The 21049-nt window shown below is 40.7% G+C and overlaps 2 protein-coding genes across 2 annotated transcripts; one reads left to right on the forward strand and one right to left on the reverse strand.

The window, feature by feature from the left end:
* Positions 1 to 60: 60 nt before the first annotated feature.
* LOC133875251 (uncharacterized) lies at positions 61 to 1944 on the reverse strand. Its single transcript, XM_062313303.1, has one exon. The coding sequence runs from the start codon at positions 1886 to 1888 to the stop codon at positions 140 to 142; it is 1749 nt and encodes a 582-aa protein (XP_062169287.1). The 5' UTR covers positions 1889 to 1944; the 3' UTR covers positions 61 to 139.
* Positions 1945 to 4586: 2642 nt separating this feature from the next.
* On the forward strand, positions 4587 to 10699 carry LOC133874539 (uncharacterized). Its single transcript, XM_062312388.1, has 8 exons — positions 4587 to 5080; positions 5700 to 5834; positions 6265 to 6456; positions 6704 to 6765; positions 6892 to 7049; positions 9001 to 9149; positions 9233 to 9376; positions 10362 to 10699. Exons 1-8 carry the CDS (start codon positions 4736 to 4738, stop codon positions 10539 to 10541), a joined length of 1365 nt encoding a protein of 454 aa, XP_062168372.1. The 5' UTR covers positions 4587 to 4735; the 3' UTR covers positions 10542 to 10699.
* Positions 10700 to 21049: the final 10350 nt, after the last annotated feature.

Raw genomic sequence — 21049 nt, forward strand, 5'->3', positions numbered from 1 at the left:
AGAATCATTAACACAACCAATTTTGTTTCAAAAGAAAAATACCATCCCAGAAAATGAAAATCTATAAATCGGGACTCGTAAAATATGATCATCCTGGAAAGAAATTCTACAAAACAGGATTCAAAAATAATCTGATGCTTCAAGCCTTCCTACTAAAATCACCATCCACAATTCCATGCCTCACCAAAACAATCTCCTTCACAAGATTTCTATACGTGAATGGTCTTACTGCTGCTCGCAAAAACAGCTCCGGAGGAATCCTACTCTTCTTGATCCTTCTCCTCCATGGACCAATCCCAGCATACTTCCATTCTTCTGGGCTCACTTTCGGCCTTTTCCCCCTCATAGCGGTTTCATCTCCATCCTCTGCAACATTCACTTTTCCCTCCAGCCCAACATTTTCTTTTCCCTTTTGCTCTGCTTCTCCCATTGCCCTCAACTGCTGCTCATAGTATTTAGTAGTCGTTTGCACGCTGCGTTTCGCTAACATCTCCATTGCATCGGCGCTGTTCACAGCCTTTTTGAACTCCTCATCCCATGACTTTTTCTCATCTTCCATACTCGAATCCTCTTCTTCAATACCCAATTCCGTATCTCCAGCTTCTTCTTCTTCTTCTTCTTCTTCCATGTCCATAACTATATCATCTTGCTCATCGTCGTCATCACCATCATCCTCAATCCAATCTACAATCTCGGTCTCACCGGCACGGTCGTCCTCATCATCATCCGGCGCATCGCACCCCAACTCCATCTCCTCCAACTTCGCCTTCCACTCCTTCGTATACGGATGCAACAACGGCACCGGATGATTGCTCAACAAGAACTCCAAGCAATCAGACTTCCTCTCGTCGCTCAGCCTCTCGTACGCCTTCACCACATCGTCCACAAATGCCTTGGGACTCGCCCTCACGATCTTACACAAGCCGCCGAAATAAGTGCACATCTCCACGCTCCCATCCTCGCTCCTCACCTGGAACAAGAACTCCTTCTCCGTGGTCGGATCCAACAACGGCATCAACCCCTTCAAGAAAGCCTCCTGAGGTTCGAACCTACACTGATACACCGGCTTCTTCACGTATATGATGTCCGGCCTCATCCACGCCGCGCATTGGGTTATCTGCGCCCTGGACTTGTTCCCGAGCCTACCCATGAGACTCCACTTGTCCAACCTCCCTTTACCGCCTTCGACGACGACCTCACAGACCAATGTCCACTGCTGCCATGGCAGCTCGTTGAGCCTCCACTTGGGGTGCCTCACAAACACCCAGAAGTGTTTAAACCCTTCACTCCTATCCATTTCGTTCAATCTTCTCCCGTAATCTGAAGCCATTTCGAACTGCTCAATCTTCTCCCACTCTTCCTGGTCCCTCACCTCGCTAATCAAGGTCACCTGCTCGTCCGAGAAGCGGCCGCGAATGGGGTCGCCGACGACGACGCCGCGCCAGGAGTAGGGCCCGAACTCGCCGTACTTGTACCAGTCGAAGGGGTGGCGCAGATTGGGGTCGTCTTTTTCCATGAAACGGACCATCCGGTCGTAGCCGAGGCCGATCTGCTGGAGCTCGTCGTCGGTGAAGTTGTCGGCCTGGTTCTGGCTCTTGGGGTTCCTGCGGAGGCGGTAGAAGCGGGACTCGGCGAGCTTCTTGCTCTTGCGCCGCGCCCCATCCTTCACGGCCCGGCGGAAATTGGCGTCGCCCTCGATGCGGCCCGGCGACGCCCCTCCGCCCTTCTTCTTCTTCTCGCTGCGCCCCGCCATGCACCGGACACCATTTTGGCCGCAGAATCGGGGCTTTCGTGAGTTTGAGAAGGTGAGTTTGGGGAGGAAGAGAGGATAAGAGGGGTTTAGGTTTGGGGTTTTAGCTAGTAATAAGAGGTTCTGCGGACTCTGCATTTTCTCTCTCTTTTTGCAAGGCGAAAATGGGAGCCTCCCTCCGACTTACTAGTTGGAAAGAGAGAGAGAATACGAAAACGGCGCCGTCTACCTCGAGAGAGGTAATTAACATCTCAAACGGTGTCGCTTTCATCTAAAAGGAATCCCACGCTCGCTTAGGCTACGTTACGTTTGTTTTGGGTAAAACGTTTTTTTTTTTTTTTTTTTTTTAATTTTAAATCCTCTCAATCGACCACCTTATTTGCAATGTTATTTTAATTTTTGAATTTGATTAATGTATATTATATTACATGCCACTATTTGTCCCAAAAAAGATAAAATACCCTTAAAAATAATAATAATAAACCCACAGCATATCCATGGATCTTGAGCGCAATCGGCAATACCTAAACAAAAAAAAAAATGTTTTTCGTTTTGAATTATATTTTGTCATTTCAAACTCAAAAGTAAAAAAGAGATATTGCAACTTCACGTTCACCAAATTAAAAGATTAAGAGATATCGCAACAAAAGCGACAGATTGATGGATATGGGTAGCATTTTTCTTTTTTTTCAACTCTCGAGATGGGTACGAATTGGTCAGGATTAATACCTTCCAAATATCTATAAAAAAAAAAAAAAAAAAAAAAATACTTTCCAACTAGCAAGTTCTGGTTTCATTGATTATTCAATTTACGAATAAACTATGCTGGATAAGTAGGGTTGTTTTTTTTTTTTTTTTTTTTTTTTAATTTTTATTTATTTATTTATTTATTATTCATAGATCCATTCCAATATATATAAAAGAGACCAAACGGTCTAATGTTCAGGGTTACAAAGACTCCGTAATAAACTAAGTTAGAGGCAAGGGATAGAGTTTCTTCCACCTAGGTAAAGTCAAACTCACACCATAACAGACCACAGCTGGTACCAAATTATCTAGACAATAGAAGATACCTCTACATTACATAAACCTATGCTTGATTTAGGAGAGGACACACATTCTGAGCTATAAAATAGCTTTTACAGACCAAGTTTGATCTAAAAAAACAGAGCAGGCTGCAAAGGACAACAATTGAAAAACAAATAAAAAAAAAAAAATACAATTCCTCCGGCCGACATTTGCACGTTCTCTTGGTTTGAAGCCCCCACGAGAGACACCATTGGCTTCCCACCTAAACTAGCAGGAGGATGTGAAACAAAATCACAAACCTCTATAGTCAGGTGTAAGATTTGCGAAATAGAAACTGACGCACAGAAACTCTTTGCACGATGGTTGCACAAAGGTGAGATCTGGAATTGTCGGGCTGGCCTCCATAGTCGTGTGCAATATTTTTCAGGACAGGAATTGCCTCCTCAGTCCTCTCCAAATGCCAAAAACTGTCGCACAGGAACTCCTTGCACGAAGGTGAGATTTGGGTTTGTCGGGATGTTGGCTTGAAACCGTTGAACCCCATCGCAATGCCGATTTGATAATTAAACACAAAGCCCAGCCCTCCAACATTTGTAAGTAGCGATTGATCCGCCTACCGCCGTCGCTACATTTCACTATGTGCAACCAAACATAGAGGGGCCATCAGCATCATCTCTGTGGACACCAGATCGACTACAAGCAAACTTCTCCACTACTTGGCCGTAGAGGGTCCATCAGCCGCTAGCCGCCTCCCAAGGGCAAGCCCCAGGATCTCACCACATTGGGACAAAATTATTTTTACCCAGAATCGTGAAAACATTTGTCACATATTTGGTTTCCTTCCATGAGAAACACTACAACAAAAATATAAAACTACACCTCCATCTCAAAAAAAGACGAGACAAAACTACCTTCTCCTCCAAGAGGACAACCTCACCCTACGAGAGAAAACATCCTACCAATTTCCAAAAACACAAACACAAAACACGTAGTGCTTCCCTCCTCAACAAACAATGCTTTTTTCTTTGCTCTCTCTCTCTCCTTTTTCTTCTTGTTAGTGTGGGCTGGATGAGTAGTTAAAGCATTAGAATTTAACATAGATGTCTGCTTTCATTATTTTGTACAGGAAATATACAAATTTATAATTAAATATGTGAGTCTCACAGACTTACTGTTGTTCTAAAGAAAATAATATAGATTTTTTTTTTTTTTTTTTTTTGAAGTTAAAGAAAATAGTTACCTACAATATTTTTTCGAAAAATAATATGCGGAACTCTACTGGCGAGTTCTAGTTCGATTCTCCCAACAATATTCCGGATTAAATTGATGTCCAAATTAGGGATACGTCTGAAGTATGTAACAGTTACTCATTATTTTACACTCGATGAGTGATAAGACCATTGAAGTTTAACATCAAATTTATCACGGTAAGAAAGGCCATTGGAGTACAGCAAATTCATCACCGTAAAAATAATAATAAAAAAAACGCTTGTGCCTAAAAAATAAATGAATTTTTTTTAGATCAAACAAACGCGGCTTAGTTAAAAAGTAGTAAAAAAATAATTGATGTGATATAAAGTATAAAAAAGTTTAAAATTATATAAAAAAGTGAAAAAATTTTATTCGTAATAAATTTTTTTATTTGAATAATAATAAAAAATTATTGATGTGGTATAAAAAATAAAAAATAAAAAATAATTTTTATCCAACTTTTTTTTTTATTTAGAAGAAATAAAAAAAAAAAAGAATAGGAGTGGGAGTTGTTAGCCAAACAAGCCCTTAATAATCCATTAATCCCTCTCCTTCCTTCCTTGCGGCGCGGAGAGTATTTTCTTCTTCTCTCACTTGTGCGACAAGTTGGATCCAATAGATGTCTCTGGGAAATTGGAGAAGGTTCGGTGTCCTTTGATTTGAAGTAGAAAAAAGAGAGAAAAAGAAGGAAGGAAAAAGACGATAATGTGGAGGCGGAGCCACGCGACCGAGCTGGGGTGCATTGCGTGCGAGGAGCTGAGCGAGATTGGCGCCGGGAAGGAGGGATGGCTGGTGGACGACCCCAACCTTCTCTGCGCGCTCGACACCCACGCCCTCGCCATCGCCAACAGGTTCCTTATCCTCGTCCTCGGTTGGTCCGATCCCGACGCGCCCCGCCTCAAGATCCGACCTGATCTCTCCCCGATCGCCGCCGAGCACATCACCGCCGTAGAGTGGTTGGTGTTCGACGATATGCGGGTGGTCGTGGCCGGGACCTCTTCTGGGTATTTCCTCATTTACTCTCTGAGCGGTGATTTGATTCACAAACAGGTGAGGGGAATGAATTAGCGGACCTTTGGTTTTGAATGTTGTTTGGTTGGTGAGAAAGATCTGGGAAATTAAGGAGTTTGGAATTCCCCAAATGGTGGATAATTTATGAGTTTATTGAGTTCTTTTTTATGCTTTGGGAATTTCCTATCTGATCCGTTTTCTAGCATTTCCCCACTAACCCAAAAATGCCTTATCTGTATCTTCGGTCGTCTGCATGCTTGTGGAGAGAATGGGGTAAAGAAGTTGTATTGAAACCAAAACCTGGACTCAACTGAGCATTAATACAAGTATACAACCTTTTACCTTTGAAGGTAGTTGTTTTGATTGTAGTCAATGCAGGAATTGCCTTTAAGTTCTTTAAACTAAATAATGCATATACTACAGTACATCGATTCCTGGTCTAGTTTGATCTATAAGGCTGCATCGTTGAGCAAATTTTACCACCACCACCAGACAAAAAAAGAAAAAAGGGTGCAACGTTTACCACGTTCCTAATGTAAATCTGATATTAGTGTATGTCATTTGATCGTCCGTGTTAGTACAGATTTGTTAATTGATGAAGTTTAGCTCAGATTGTTATATTTATGGCGAAACTCATAATTTATTTGTCTACTTACAGATGATATATCCTGGACGAATTCTGAAGTTAAGAGTTCGTGGAACAAAGAGAGATTTGACCCAGGACACATCCTCAGAGGAGGTTTGTGTTGTCATGGCCGGTGTAGTTGCTCGCTATGATGGTTCTGATATTCAGGTAGATGTTATTATCTTTTGCCAAGCTATAAATATTTTGGAAGCAATTTCTTCTTTGGACATAAACCGAGAGGTGCTTTATCATTAATCATGCAATCCTTATAGTAAATAGTATGATGCAAATGAGCAAGTTCTTGTCTTTGATGGATTTCTAAAAGAAAATAAAGAGGTCATATTTAATGATTACCTTGAGATTAAGTCTTCAATTGTGCCCCATCAATTGGCTGGAGACTACGCCTCATGAAGCGGAGGTCACTAGTTCGAATCTCTCTTTCCCCCTTCTCCCCATGGAGACAGAAAATTACTTATAAAAAAAAGTCTTTTTTTGCCCCATATATTCTTGTTCTACTCTCAGACTTATTAGCTTCTAGCCTCCGGGGATCTTAACTAATTATGACTCTAATGACTTGCTTTACATGCTTGATACTTAGAGTATGCTGCACCAATGGTTTCAAGAAACACATACTCAGTTTTGGGATCAGAAACCAAAAAGGCGAGATTTAGAGGGCCCAGAAACACCTTACACAAAATTACCTTTTCAGTTATGGAATGTTAGCAAGTATGGGTCTTGTGCTGATGCTGCAATCACTGGCATTATGCCTCCACCGCTGATGGAACTCCAGGTACAAACTATGCCCCTGATTTTATTAATGTATAGTTGGTTTCTTTAGAAGCTGTGTTGATGGGTTGAGGTTCTATTTAGTTAACCAGTGGTAATTTTCTTATGTATGTTGGTTTCTGAAACATATTATAATACTGTAAGTATCTGTCATGTTGTCTTGCTACCTTTGGTAATTTGTCTCATAAAATAATGGAAAATTTCTGAAGTTATTCTGGTATTTGAATTCAGCTGCTTTTATTGTTGGGCAGTCAAGTCAACGTTATTACTGTGCTGTCACTATAGGAGAGGATGCTGTGATTTCAGCATTCAGGTAGTGATGCGAGTTCTTACTATACAGTGTTTGCTGATTTATTTTTATGATAAAAGTGATTTTTATCTCCTGCAGCCAAAGTAATATCTTTGTTATTTGTCCTTTCTATTGGTATTTTTTTCAAAGGCTTTCAGAAGACAAAAACAGGTCTTTAGTTGGAGCTATTTTGTCAAAAGTTGTGCCTGCAGCATTTTCAACAATAGCTTCTTTTTCAAGAATGATTTGGCGGAGTGAACAAACGTCACCAAGAAAATCAGATGTGAAGCCTCGACCATTTGCTCGAGGTAAAGAATGGATTTTGTTTATCATTTGGTTATTGTTATGACAATTGCTTTCAGCTAGAGTAAAGAATTAAAGAAGGATGGTGCAACACCCCTGCCCGTTAGGGCTAGGTTCGTTAACTAAAGTCTCAAAGGCACAAAGGAATTACAAGGAAGCCTAGAGATATTAAATAATACTAAATGAATTTTATTTCATAAATGCAAAAGCGTCTAGGTCAAACATAAAAATTTAAATGTCAAGATAAAATAACAAAAGTGTCAAAAAAATTTTCACGGTGCCCTAAGGAATTTATTAAAATCTCAACATGAATTTCAGAAGCAACACATATGTGACCCACTCCTAAGTCTACACATTCTGGCCTCCTAGATTGTTTGCTCCATAACCTGAGAGGGGAAAACAAAAGGTGAGCGAAAGCTCAGCAAGTAATACTCCCAACCAAGTTAAAATGAATGGGTTAAAACTTTGAATTAAAACAGTTTTGGTAAAAACATGAGCGTAGGTGATTTTGATGTTTAGGTTTAAATTTTGAAAATCAAAATGGCCAACCCACCTAGGTGGCGTATGACATGAATTGCTAGGATTTAGGAGTTTCAAAATCTGGCTCCAAGAATCAAAACATGCGATCCTTAGAAGATTTTGAACTATTTTGAGATCAAGCTTTATAACTCCAATATTGTGTCCATGGAGCTTTTAGGAAGATTTGCAATTCAAATCTTCAACAAAAATCCATGCATGCGATTTTGGTGGTTTTTGGCAAGGTTTTGAAATTAAATTCTCATTCAAAAATCTTGACTTGCGATTTTGTCATGCAAATCTTCAATTAAATCCATGTCATGCGATTTCAAAAGAGACTTTAAAAACAAAGGCCTAACCGATTTGCATGGGAGGTAATTTAGGAGATCGTACTAATTGTTCTTTCCTTTTTGAAGTTGATTTGCATTTAAAACAAAAAGAAATATTGGGAGGGAAAACTGGTGGCTAGGGTTTTCGAAATTAGGGTTTTTATTTCGAAATTGATTTGCATGGGAGGTCACTAGTTCGAATCTCCCATTTTTCCATCCCCTTGGGGCCAATTACTTATTAAAGAAAAATATGTACTTTTTTGTGCCAATTTTTGGCCACTATTGGGATTCAAACCCTTCCCCTTGTGCGACATCATTTAAACCATTAAAATATAAGTCATTTTCGATATCTAAATAAAATTTTTATTGTGTGCTTAATGAGCTTTTGATCCATTTTACTAAGCTAACACATAGGCCCAACCAAACAGCCTGCACATTCTAAGCCCGCCACCCTGGCCTTACCTATGGTTTAAACTAGGCTAAGGTAGGGGATGTTACAGATGGTGTTGATGAAATATATAATACTTAATCTTGCATTATTTTATAGTTCTGAATATGCAATGTGCACATATACATATCTCCATACGCGTGTGTATATATGTATGTATGTATTAGATGTTTCTATATGATTGTATTAGATGTTTCTAATCATAGTGGCTTTCACTTCCATTTTCACTTTCCACTCTTTATCTGTACTTTTGCAACTTTGATACACATTTAAAATAGGGTAAACTTCACAAAACTCTCCCTGAATTTTCACTCGTTTTGAAATGACCCCTCTAAAGTTAAAAAAACTCTCAATTTCACCCCTCGAACTTCTAATTTGATGCAATGCTCCCGCCTCCCGTTGAGGTTTGGTGTTACGTCAAACGGCAAAAGGGGTGAAATGACCTTTATACCCCTGAAACTTTTATAAAATTTCAAATTATTATTATTATTATTTTTTTATTAAAAAAAAAAAAAAAAAAAAAAAAGACCCACCCAGCGTGGGTCACCATTTATTGTGAATATAATATAGTCAATCTGTGTTTCCTATATCCTACTCACCACCTGTTTTCAACTCTCTACAAATTCCTCTCTGCTCATTAACTGGCAACTTGATTTGTGGCAGCTTCTCCTTTGACATGTTTGAAGGATCATCCAAGGAAGGGTGAGAAGCTGACGCTATCACCTAGTGGTACATTGGCTGCTATAACAGATTCGCTTGGTCGTATATTGCTTTTAGACACTCAGGCACTTGTGGTGGTGCGGTTATGGAAGGTTTTTGCCTGGCATCCATAAATTGTTATTTTATTTATGATATAAATATTTCTCCTTAACTGAGGATTTAAATTAATTTGCAGGGATATCGCGATGCTAGCTGCCTATTCATGGAGATGCTAGTTAATAGAGATACTGCCACACCAAGTTCCAGTTCTTATGAAACAGTGAAGAGCGATTACTGTCTGTGTCTGGCTATTCATGCACCTCGAAAAGGAATTGTTGAGGTACATTCTTTTTTCCTCTTCCCTTTCATGGAAGTTATATTTTAGCTATTCATTGATTCCCATCCATGGTAGTGGATATTGTATTTGGCAATTGGTATATTTCTCAGAAGCGAGGATAGCAGGGTATACATACATACACACGTGCGCACGTGCACACACACACACAGATGTATATATAGTAATGATAGTATGTACTTGAGGGAAGAATTTGATGATATAATTATGCGAGATCAACCATATTTATAGAAGTTGTGGATAGACAGGTCTTTCATCTGCTATTGTTAAACCAGTTCTTATAGTATCAGGGTGTCTGATCGCCTTAGAAAATCTTGTCTTGGAGATTAGAAATCAATGATGATTGGAAAATTTGCGACATTAAAATCTGTTAGGTGATGGTCTATCAATGTTATCATTAATTTTGTTGGCTTAAGGGCATTCCGATTGTATTCTTGAGACAATCCTTGTGTGCACTTCTTGTTTTGTAAGGTTCCTTCTTTGTAATATGATTTTTTGTTACTTACGAAAACAAAAAAGAACAAAAAAATATTGTTCAACTTCCTAGATTTTTCTGATCTTACTAATTTGCTTTTGCATTCATTTGTGTAATTAGTTGTTTGGTAATGCTTTTGCTTTTTAGCAAAAAAGCAAAAAGTTAGTCTTAAAAAGCATTACCAAACGAGCCTTACCTTCCATAAAGTTAGCAGACTGATAATAATGTAATTTGGTACCTCTAAGCCATTAAAAACTTGTTCAATACCATTTGTAAAATCTTGAGTTTTGTAAACATTTCTGAGACTCATTTCTTATCATTTATCTCACTCCCGGATGTTGATGACTTCAAACTCTCTTTATGCCCTTAGTTTATTACCTTCTCTATGGGTTCTTATTAGTAAATTCCAAAATATTTTAATCTAAAACAACATGCAGTCTTTCACCAAATGATTTTGGTTCTGAGTATATTTTTTCTTTTGTAAACTTCCTGCAGATCTGGCAGATGAGAACTGGACCGCGTCTTCGAATCATTCAATGTGTCAAAGGTGCTAAAATACTGCAACCCACCTATAGATTTGGATCATCCACGACCTCTTCTTATGTCCCATTGGAGGTTTTCTTGTTGAATGGAGATTCTGGTCAAATATCAATCCTAAATCGAACCCTTAACTGAGTTCGATTCCTGATATTTACTGTACAAAAGTTATATATAACTTCTCTAGTTGCTATTTGATTCTGTCGATTCCTCTTTCTTTTTTATAAACAAATTATTTTTTGTAAATTTAAGAATGTAAGAAATAAGAAATCACTTCCTGTTGGTGGTATAAAGAATAGCTGCGTCCTTTGTGCCAAGAATTGAAATGTGGTCCAAACCAATAAGATAATGAAGTCATTGACATTACTACTTTGTTAGATGATCGGGCTTTTTTAAGCAAAGCTATCAAGGAACGTGGATTAGGCCTTTCTCCACTTATGAAAAAGAAATGTTGACTTTTGTCTCAGCAGTCCAAAAATGGCAACCTTACCTATTTGGCTCAGAAGTTCATCGTTCGAATTGACCAAAGGAGTCTCAAGTTTCTGATGGATCAAACAATCTCTACCATAGCCTAACGGAGGTGGTTAGTGAAGTTGATGGGATATGATTATGCATAGAGTATAAGTCAGGAAAAGAAAATTCGGTGGCTGATGCCTTGTCTATAATTAGGGCTGAGCATAGGGGGGGGCGGGCGGGGATGCCCCTTTTTTGGCCCCGCACCCCGCTAAAATTTCCTTGCATCCGTGCGGGGCGGTTGGGGATGGGGAGGGGATGCATGGGGCAGGGGTTAGCGGGGATCCGCAGGGATTCCTCACCCAGTTCAATGCCTAATCTAGGTATCTAATTCTTCCACAGATAACACAAAAAACAGCTAAATATAATCACAAGCAGCAACAAGCATGCGAAGAAGAAGAAAGCCAATGAATCATCTAACAAGAAACCATCGCCTTTTCCCTCGTCTTCCTCTTTTTTTCCCCTCATTTAGTCCTCTTCATCTTTTTCCAAGGTCGAAGAAGGCTCGGAGGCCTCTTCCTTGCCATTCACAGGCACCGCAGTCCCATTTTCTTCAACAGAAACTTCCGTATTCAATTTTTCCTCCGCCATTGATCAAACCCTGTAAACATTCACCAAGCCTAAATTTTAATGCTGTAACGATCGATGTTGATGAAGAAGAAGAGGAGGAGGAGGAGGCCTACCTAGGTCTGGACCACCAAAGGCCACCCCTGCTGTCGATCTCCGGATCAGAGACCGCGAACTCGGAGATGTCGCGGTTGTTCTCGTGAGCCGGATCGCCATGGTCGACGAACACTTGTGAAGCCTTCGAGCGGCGCTAGGGTTAGAAAAGATGAAAGTGAGGCGTGAGGTGTGAGACTGTGAGGGACTGAGGCGCTGAAGAGTAAAGAAAAAAAATGAAGAGATGTGCGGCGTGTGCCTAGGGTTATTACAGGGTTAGGGGTTTTTTAATTTTTTTTTTTTTTTCTTTCAATGGGGAGGGGCGGGTCCCCGAGGTTTTTTAAAACCCCAACCTACAACCCGCCCCGTCCCGCACGGGTTGGACAAAATCCAACCCGTACCCGCATAAAAACCCTCCAAAACCGCTATATTTGGGGCGGGTTGGGGCAGGTTTGCGGGTTTTTGCTCACCCCCATCTATAATTGAGATGTCAGGGAAATTATTAGCATTCTCCTACCCAAGGCCCCATTGGCTAGAACCAATTCATACAACAATTCAAGCTTGTTTGGAGCTGTGTTGGGAAATATAACTTTTATATTCAAAAAGAACATTTGAAAAAATAAAAAAATGCTTAATTTTCAAGGTTTGAGTCAAAGGGCTGGATGGTATACTGAAGAGTTGGCTGAGAGCAAGCTAGGGAAAGCTTCGGAGCTGCTAGAAACTGAAGTGTAGTGGAAGCCAAAGGGTGACTAGCATTCGTAAGTGCAGGAGGACAAAGGGTTGCTGTGACATGCCTGCAAGAGGTAGACATGTGGCAGTGTGCTAGATTGGCATTGGTGGAGCTGTTGCTGCACTGTGTGGGTTACTATGCTAATGCAGAAGGGCCTGCGTTGGTGTTGGGCTAATGATTCTTGTACATCATCTTGGTGTACACTAAGGTGATGTGCAAATAACACATCTCGACCTGAGATGCTGCAGTGCAGCAGAGGCATGTGTTGAGCGAATTGTAAAGGTTGTGCTCCTGAAAAGTATTGACGCGTGTTGTCTTGTGTTGTTTTGTGCTCGGTCTTGTCTGTTGGACTTTTGTGTATTGACAGCATATGAGTTAGCTTCTCATCAGTGACCCTTTCCCACTGAAGATGTGTCTCTAGTAGCTTCTCCTCTAGATCCTGTATCTTGAGCAGCAGCGAACTCTTGTCAATCTGTAAACTGTTCAGCTCATGAATGTGCTACTTACGAGTCTCCCTCAACTTCTCGAATTCTACATAGAGGATTTTATAGGCCTCTTTGAGTTCTTCCCCACTTCATCACTGTGCTTAGAGTAGTAAGAATCCTTCTCTTCTTCATGTGGAGCCACAAAGGCTAAAAACTGATTTTGAGTAGGAGATTCTTCTTCTTCGAACTCATCAATGAGAGTCGCATTGTAGGCCTTCCCTTTTCCCTGCTTGAGGTTCCCACAGTCAGCCCGTATATGCCCAAAGCATGAGCATTCAAAACATCTGGGGTCTTTTGGGTCTTTCTTCTCAGCTTCTTCAGGTTTAGATTCTTTGGGGGCCTTCTTCAGTCTTTTGGAGAATTTCTTCTTGAATTTATCATTCTTCATTAATCTTCCGAAATTCTTGGCCAACATTGTCACTGCATCTTCTTCTTTCTCAGAGTCCTCTTCAGATGAGACTTTGGTTTTCTTCTTAGATGCCTTGAGGGCAATAGTCTTCACCTTCTTGACTAGAGGTAGGGAAAGCTCATAGCTTTGAAGAGATCCCACCAATTCTTCAATCTCCATCTCTTCTAAATATTTGCTTTCTTCAATGGTAGTCACCTTGATTCTAAAACGCTCAGGCAAAGATCTTAGAATTTTTCGGATGAGCTTTACATCCGAGACGGACTTCCCAAGACTAACCATCGAGTTTCTCAGGTTGCTCATCTTAGAGTAAAACTCTATGAATGTCTCATCTTCAAGCATCTTAATCTCTTCAAATCTACAAATCATCATTTGAAGTTTGACAGATTTAACAAGTTTTGTGCATTTATATGTTGTTTCTAAGATTTGTCATGCTTCTTGAGTAGTTCTACAATTTGAAATTTTAGTAAATTCAGACAGTGAAAGAGCTTGACATAAAGCATGGAGGGCTTTGTCATTAGCAAGTCGTGCCTTCTTTTCAGTTACAAGCTCAATATTTGTATCCATTGGCTCAGTCCAACCAGTTTCAAGAGTTTTCCAACAATCAATGGATTTTAAAAAGAAACGCATACAAGCTTTCCAATAGCTATAATTAGTGCCATCAAAGGCAAGAAAGGTAATAAGATTTTGAGACATGGTAAAATAAAATAGAAGTCAAAAGGATAACACTCAAGAAATAAATCTAAACAGAGTGTACTAAGCTCTGATACCAATTGAAAAATAAATAGACTTCTAATTTAACCGTGTGTGCGTGCAACGTGTAACAAAATATCTAAATGCGGAATTTAAATGAGACATATATTTTGTTAACAAAGTGAAAACTCACTTAAGAGAAAAACCACTTCGAGGTAGCCAAACCCAGGAAATCCACTATTCAGAAGACAAAACTAGTAACAAGACAGAAACACTCACATACCCTTATGCAGCGATCATATCTTGTACTCTGACATGTAACCCTACGTGAATGCTTCGCAACCAAGTCACCTACTTGAAGGGATCTTCAATGGATCCCTTTACCTTGGGGCTCCTCCCTAAGATAGACTTCAACACGAGCATAGCAACAGCATTATGACAACAGCTTGAGAGCAAACTAATCAGCACAATAATTCCCAAATTATACTCTTTAAGCTCTAAGGAATTCAATACCAAATTCTTACAAATTATATGCCTAGAGGCCTCTATTTATAGGCTACAGAAGACCTAAATCGAGTTTGGAACGATTTTCCCTAATAGGCGTTTGGACAGTAGCTGAGAGCGTCCGAACGGACAACTGTGCAACCGTCTTTCCAAAAGCGCTGATATTCATTCCTGAATAGGGCCGCGTCCGGACGGTGTTTCCCTAACGTCTGAACGGTTGCACTTCAGCTACACGTAATTTCCATAATAAGGACTGGCGTTCGGACGTTGCTGACCTGTCGTCCGAACGGTTGCAAATCTTCTCCACTTCTTGCCTTATCAAGGATAACGCCCGGATGGTTGCAGTTGTCTTCCCATATCTGTGTCTGCGAATGAAATCCTTTTACTTGTCGAACACTGAATGGCGTCCGGACGTGTTGCTGAGACGTCCAAACGAATGCAACCTTGAACAGTTCGAATCTTCTGGACACTGATGGGAGTTCGGACGGAATAACCATGTCGTCCGAACAAATGTTGCTTGACTGATGAGCGTTCAGACAGTTGATAGGGACGTCCGGATGGAATCTTGGGATTCGACTTCTCTGACTTGGAATCTGTGCAGAATCTACTTGAAGCACATCTTTGAATAGAAGACTCTGAATTAAACGGTATCCCTGATTAAAAAGCAACATTACATAGAAGTGATTTTGTTTAACAAAATGCAACCAATCACAAACTAACAAGAATTACTTGAAAATTGAAGGTTACCTGAAAACCGAGGGTTGTCTCTCTTCCTTGTTTTCTCTGCAGGGTTATTTCCATGTAACCTGAAAACCGCAAGTTGTCTAAAAACTAAGGGTTGCCTCCCTTCCTTGTTTTCTCTGCAAGGTTTTCTCCCTAGATTTGCCTTAGGGTTTTCTCTCATCCTTGTTTTCTTTGCAGGGTTGTGTCCTTGGATTTGCCTTATGGTTTTCTCTCATCTTTGTTTTCTCTGAACGGTTGTCTCCCTGGATTTACCTTAGGGTTTTTTCTCATCCTTGTTTTCTTTGTAGGGTTATCTCCCTGAATTTACCTTAGGGTTTTCTCCATATTTTCGGGCTGGGCTCTGGTCTCCTTGTTTTCAATAGGGTTTTCTCACTGCCTCCTTCCTGAGCGTCTTGCTCGGGACTCTTGACGGTCATTACTACCTGATCTTTACTATAACCTTATGTTGCCTCGGTTCTCTACGCCATGGACTCATGCTTCTTCGGTCCTCTCTTCTCTCAATATCCTTCCGGGATCATTCTTCTGATCCCTCTCATCTTGTTGAGGACGATCTCGCAGATAGTAATCCTGAGGTTGATGGTCAAGGTGCTGGTAGTCCCGACGATTCTGGGGCTTGTTATCCTTGTCAATTCCTGGCTGAGTCCTTTGCTCTCCAAAAAACTAAATCAACTTGCTTGATGAGTTTCTCGATTAGCAACCTTAGGGCTATGCACCCATCTATGTAATGACCTTCTTTGTTCATGGATGTTAAAGCACACAGACTCTTATCAAAGAGTCCGAGTACTAACGGTCTTTTATCCTCGACTGAAGATAAGAGATAAACTTCTAGTTTGAATTATAAACAAACCGGTTAGACTTAGAGTAGAACTCTAACCGGTTGTATCTCTTTTAGATTAGAATAGATTTAAATTATCCTTACCCTATAGTGTATTTCAAATTCTGTAAACAATCCTAGATAGAAACACTTTCTATCTCAAACTCTAGTAACCTATTCTCTATATATACGAGCACAAGCAACCAGTGAATAATACAGTTGACCAACAATTCAGACAGAAATCTTTTATGGTATCAGAGCCACTACAAGACTAAATGTCTTTTTTTTTCTTCCCTTTCCTTCTCTCTGATTCAATGGCCGAATCCAGTGTTACAGCTGATTCCACTTTTGCCAACCACCTCCTATTTTTAATATTCCGCACATGAACCACTCTCCCTCTATCAAACTAGCTAAAGACAACTATATGGCTTGGCAGTTTCATCTTCTGGCGTATCTCCGTGGTCAAGATGTTTACGGTTTCATTGACGGCACGATTCCTGCCCCTACTCAATTGATTGCAAATCCCGCTACTGCTCCTGGCTCTCCTGCCATGATTGCTAACCCAGATTACCTTTCCTGGTATCAAAAAGACCAACTTATCATCAGCGTCCTGGTCTAGACTTTATCCGATTCTTATGTATCCCATGCTGTTGGCTACACCACCTCTCGTGCACTTTGGGAATCATTGGAGAAGATGTTTGCTTCCCAAGCGCATGCTCGCATCATGCAGGTGCATTTTCAGCTAGCCACCCTGAAGAAAGGTAATTCCTCTGTCACTGATTACTTTCATAAACTGAAGAATCTTAGTGACACCTTTGCTGCTTGTGGTCAACCCCTCAATGATTTTGAGGCTGTGTCTTTCCTGTTGGCTGGTCTTGGCTTTGAGTTTGATCCCCTGGTTACCTTTGTCACCACTCGAGTCGACCCCATCTCTCGTGATGATATTTACGGCCTGCTCCTAGCTCATGAGATGCGACTCGAGCAGCAAATGGCCACCACAAATCTCTCCAATGCTGCTGCCCATGTTATTGCTCGAAATCATAACCACTCTGGCAAGCGTGACTGCAGCTTCAATGCTACCTGTGGTCGTGGTTTACCCAATGGCCGAGGTCCTTTCCTTGGTGGTCGTGGCTCCTCCTCTGGCCGACGTGGTCGTGGTCAGCATTTTCATGGTGCTAGTTCATCTAGACCCTTCTGCCAGATTTGCAACAAACTTGGTCATTATGCCAGCACTTGTTACCAACGCTTTGATCAAGCTTCTCAGAATGAATCTCAGTCTCCACTACAAGCCTTTTACTCCTCTCCCACTCTACCTATTGATGAGAGCTAGTACCCGGATTCAGGAGCCACTCACAACCTCACTCATGACTTGAACAACCTCACCATCTCCTCTAATGCATACATGGGTCCTGACTAGATTCGTGTGGGAAACGGTACAGGTTTGTCTATAAACCATATAGGTTCTGCCCATCTATCGTGGCCAAATCGTTCCTTCATTCTTAAAAACTTACTTCATGTTCCGTCCATTTGCAAAAATCTACTTTCTGTCAGTAAATTCGCTCATGATAATTCTGTGTTTTTAGAGTTTCATTCTTCCTTTTTTGTTATCAAGCACTGCCGAACCAGGCCCATCCTCCATCAGGGTCCTCTTAAACACAGCCTATATTAGCTGCTGCCCTCTCTCACCTCCACTCCCTCTCCTTACTCTCTTGTTGGTGAAATGACCTCCGCTGAACAATGGCACAAACGCTTGGGACACCCTACCCTCCGTACTGTGAAGCAAGTTATCTCCAAGTTTTCCCTTCCAGTTTTTCCAAATAAACTGGATGCTTCCTGTTCTTCCTGCCAGCAAGCCAAAGCTCATCAGCTTCCCTTTCTGGCATCTACTTCAGTTTTTAATCATCTTTTACAATTACTATTTTCAGATGTATGGGGTCTTTCCCCTGTAATTTCATCTAATGGAAATAAGTATTTTGTTACTTTCATTGACGCCTTTAGTCGATTTACTTGGTTGTTTCCCATTCAATGTAAATCAGATGTTTTCTCAGTTTTCAATAAATTTCTTCTTATGGCTAAACGTTTATTCAATACTAAAATTCTTCAAGTTCAAACTGATTGGGGTGGGGAATTTCATTCTCTCAACACATTATTTCATAAACTTGGCATCATCCATCGTGTGTCATGTCCTCACACACATCGACAACAAAGTTGTGTCGAACGAAAACATCGCCATATTATCGACACAACTCTTGCATTGCTTGCTGAAAGTCATGTTCCCAAAAGATTCTGGGATGAGGCTTGCCAAACATTGTGTTATCTAATCAATCGTCTTCCCACACCCACTTTGCAACATAAATCTCCTTTCCAAAAACTTTTTAATCGCAGCCCCGATTACAAGTTTTTAAGAATTTTTGGTTGTGCCTGTTTTCCTAATCTTCGCCCTTAAAACCAACATAAGTTCGAATTTAGATCCCAAGAATGTGTCTTCTTAGGTTATAGCCGAAATCACAAGGGCTACAAATGTTTCCATATTCCTACTGGTTGTATGTACATATCTCGAGATGTTGTATTTCACGAATCAACATTCCCATTTTCTTCATACTCTTCAACTCCTCAAACAGCATTGTAGCCTCCTTCTATTATTTTACCATCATTCTTACCAATTCCTTCTCACTCGGTCCGTTCTCAGCCTATGGCATCCGAGACTATTTCTCCCAGTCCTTCCCCACTTTCTGCCTCTGGTTCTACTTCCAGTTTCACAGTCTCCAAACACATCTCCTTCCCCAATCTCCTTGTCTCCCAGTCCCTGTCCTGCTCCCACCCAGATCCATCCCATGGTCACCCGTGCACAGAATCACATTGTGTAACCGAGAGTTTTCATTGATGACAAAATCAAATATCCCATTCCCCATGCTCTTCTGGCTGTCTCCAATACATATATTGCAGAACCTACATGTTATACAAATGCTGTCAAAATACCCGAATAGAGACAGGCTATGCAGACCGAGTTTAATGCCCTTCTTCAGAACCAGACTTGGACTTTAGTCCCTCCCTAGCAAGCTCACAATCTAGTCGGTTGCAAATGGGTGTTCAAAGTGAAACGAAAGGCAGATGGATCCATTGAAAGGTATAAAGCCCGGCTTGTAGCTAAAGGGTTTCATCAGCAGGTTGGTCTAGACTATGGAGAGACTTTCAGCCCTGTTGTTAATCCAACAACTATTCGGACTGTCCTATCCGTGGCTTACTCTCAAGGCTGGAATATGCATCAAATTGATATTCAAAATGCTTTCTTACATGGGTTTCTGGATGAAGAGGTATTTATGTCCCAACCACCTGGTTTCTCTCATCCTACTCTACCCCATCATGTTTGTAAGCTACACAAGTCCCTTTATGATCTGAAACAAGCACCACGGGCTTGGTTTTCCCGTCTTAGCACCAAATTATGTGAACTTGGTTTTCTAAGCTCAAAGGCAGATTCTTCTTTATTTATTCTTCAGAATACATCACTAACTATGTTTGTTTTAGTGTATGTTGATGATATTATCATCATTGCCTCTGTTCCAGAAGCAATTCCTGATCTTTTACAGCAACTTCGGACTTCATTTGCAATTAAAGATCTTGGCAAGTTGAATTTTTTTCTTGGTGTGGAAGTTACAGCATTAAAATCAGGTCTTCTCCTTTCTCAAAGGCGGTAAATTCTGGACCTATTCAACCGTACCAACATGATCGAAGCTAAGCCTATATCTTCTCCAATGGCTTCCTCAAGTTCCTTATCCGCCTTTGCTGGAGATCCAATGGAAGACCCTTTGTTATATCGCAGCACCGTAGGGTCCTTACAATATCTATCTCTCATGCGACCAGACCCGGCATTTGCAGTAAACCGTGTGTGCCAATTCATGCACAAACCCTCTAAACTTCATTGGCAAGCGGTTAAAGGAATTCTTCGTTATCTCAAGCACACATTGTCTCATGGTCTACTCTTAACTCGATCTAATGTAACTAATCTTGAAGTTTTCTCCGATGCTGATTGGGCTGGATGCCCCGATGACCGCAAGTTAACTGGCGGATATTGTGTTTTCTTGGGTTCAAACTTAATCTCTTGGAGTTCTAAGAAGCACCCGACTGTATCCAGGTCGAGTACCGAGGCTGAGTACAAATCGGTTGCTAATGCCACGACTAAATTATTATGGATTCAATCTCTACTTCGTAAGCTTGGCGTTCAGCTTTCTTCTCCCCCAAAGCTATGGTGTGACAACATTGGAGCAACCTATTTGGCAACTAACCCGGTTTTTCATGCTAGAACAAAACATGTGGAAATAGACTTTCACTTTGTCTGAGATCTTGTTGATGCCAAGACACTACAAATTCTGTTCATTCCCAACAAAGAACAAGTTGTGATGTTTTAACCAAACCGGTTGCTTCAAATCGTTTTCCATGGTTTTGCTCCAAGCTCAACGTGCACCCTTCCCCGTTGACCTTGAGGGGGGATGTTAAAGCACACGGACTCTTATCAAAGAGTCCGAGTACTAACGGTCTCTTATCCTCGACTGAAGATAAGAGATAAACTTCTAGTTTGAATTGTAAACAAACTGGTTAGACTTAGAGTATAACTCTAACCGGTTGTATCTCTTTTAGATTAGAATAGATTTAAATTATCCTTATCCTATAGTGTATTTCAAATTCTGTAAACACTCCTAGATAGAAACACTTTCTATCTCAAACTCTTGTAACCTATTCTCTATATATATGAGCACAAGCAACCGGTGAATAATACGGTTGAAAAACAATTCAGATAGAAATCTTTTAATGGAAATCACAATATTTTCCTTCATTCTTGTAAGGGGGATTACCTGGTATCCTCGGTGGTCGACGAAACTCCTGATCTCTTTTGATCTCCATTAGGACTTTTGATATCCCGACATTGAGAGGGGTAGAGTCATAGTCCTTGAACTTCTTTGCCGGCCTCTGCTCTTTCCCATCAGCTTTCCTGAACTCTTTCCTTTTTCTTTTCTGAGGCTATCTCTTGTGGTAGCCTCGAACTGTCCATAGCCTTTAAAGTCTCTTCCTGATTAATGAATTCTTCTGCCTTATCCATCT

This window comes from Alnus glutinosa, chromosome 8, assembly GCF_958979055.1.
Source record: "Alnus glutinosa chromosome 8, dhAlnGlut1.1, whole genome shotgun sequence".
NCBI classification, from domain to species: domain Eukaryota; kingdom Viridiplantae; phylum Streptophyta; class Magnoliopsida; order Fagales; family Betulaceae; genus Alnus; species Alnus glutinosa.

What these genes read in the sequence shown, in the direction of transcription:
- LOC133874539 (XM_062312388.1), top strand. Translation starts at nt 4,736, where the DNA reads ATGTGGAGGCGGAGCCACGCGACCGAGCTGGGGTGCATTGCGTGCGAG. An exon ending in GCCTCGACCATTTGCTCGAG is followed by an intron (nt 7,050 to 9,000) that starts GTAAAGAATGGA and finishes GATTTGTGGCAG; the next exon opens with CTTCTCCTTTGACATGTTTG. An exon ending in TGGTGGTGCGGTTATGGAAG is followed by an intron (nt 9,150 to 9,232) that starts GTTTTTGCCTGG and finishes ATTAATTTGCAG; the next exon opens with GGATATCGCGATGCTAGCTG.
- LOC133875251 (XM_062313303.1), bottom strand. Translation starts at nt 1,888, where the DNA reads ATGCAGAGTCCGCAGAACCTCTTATTACTAGCTAAAACCCCAAACCTA.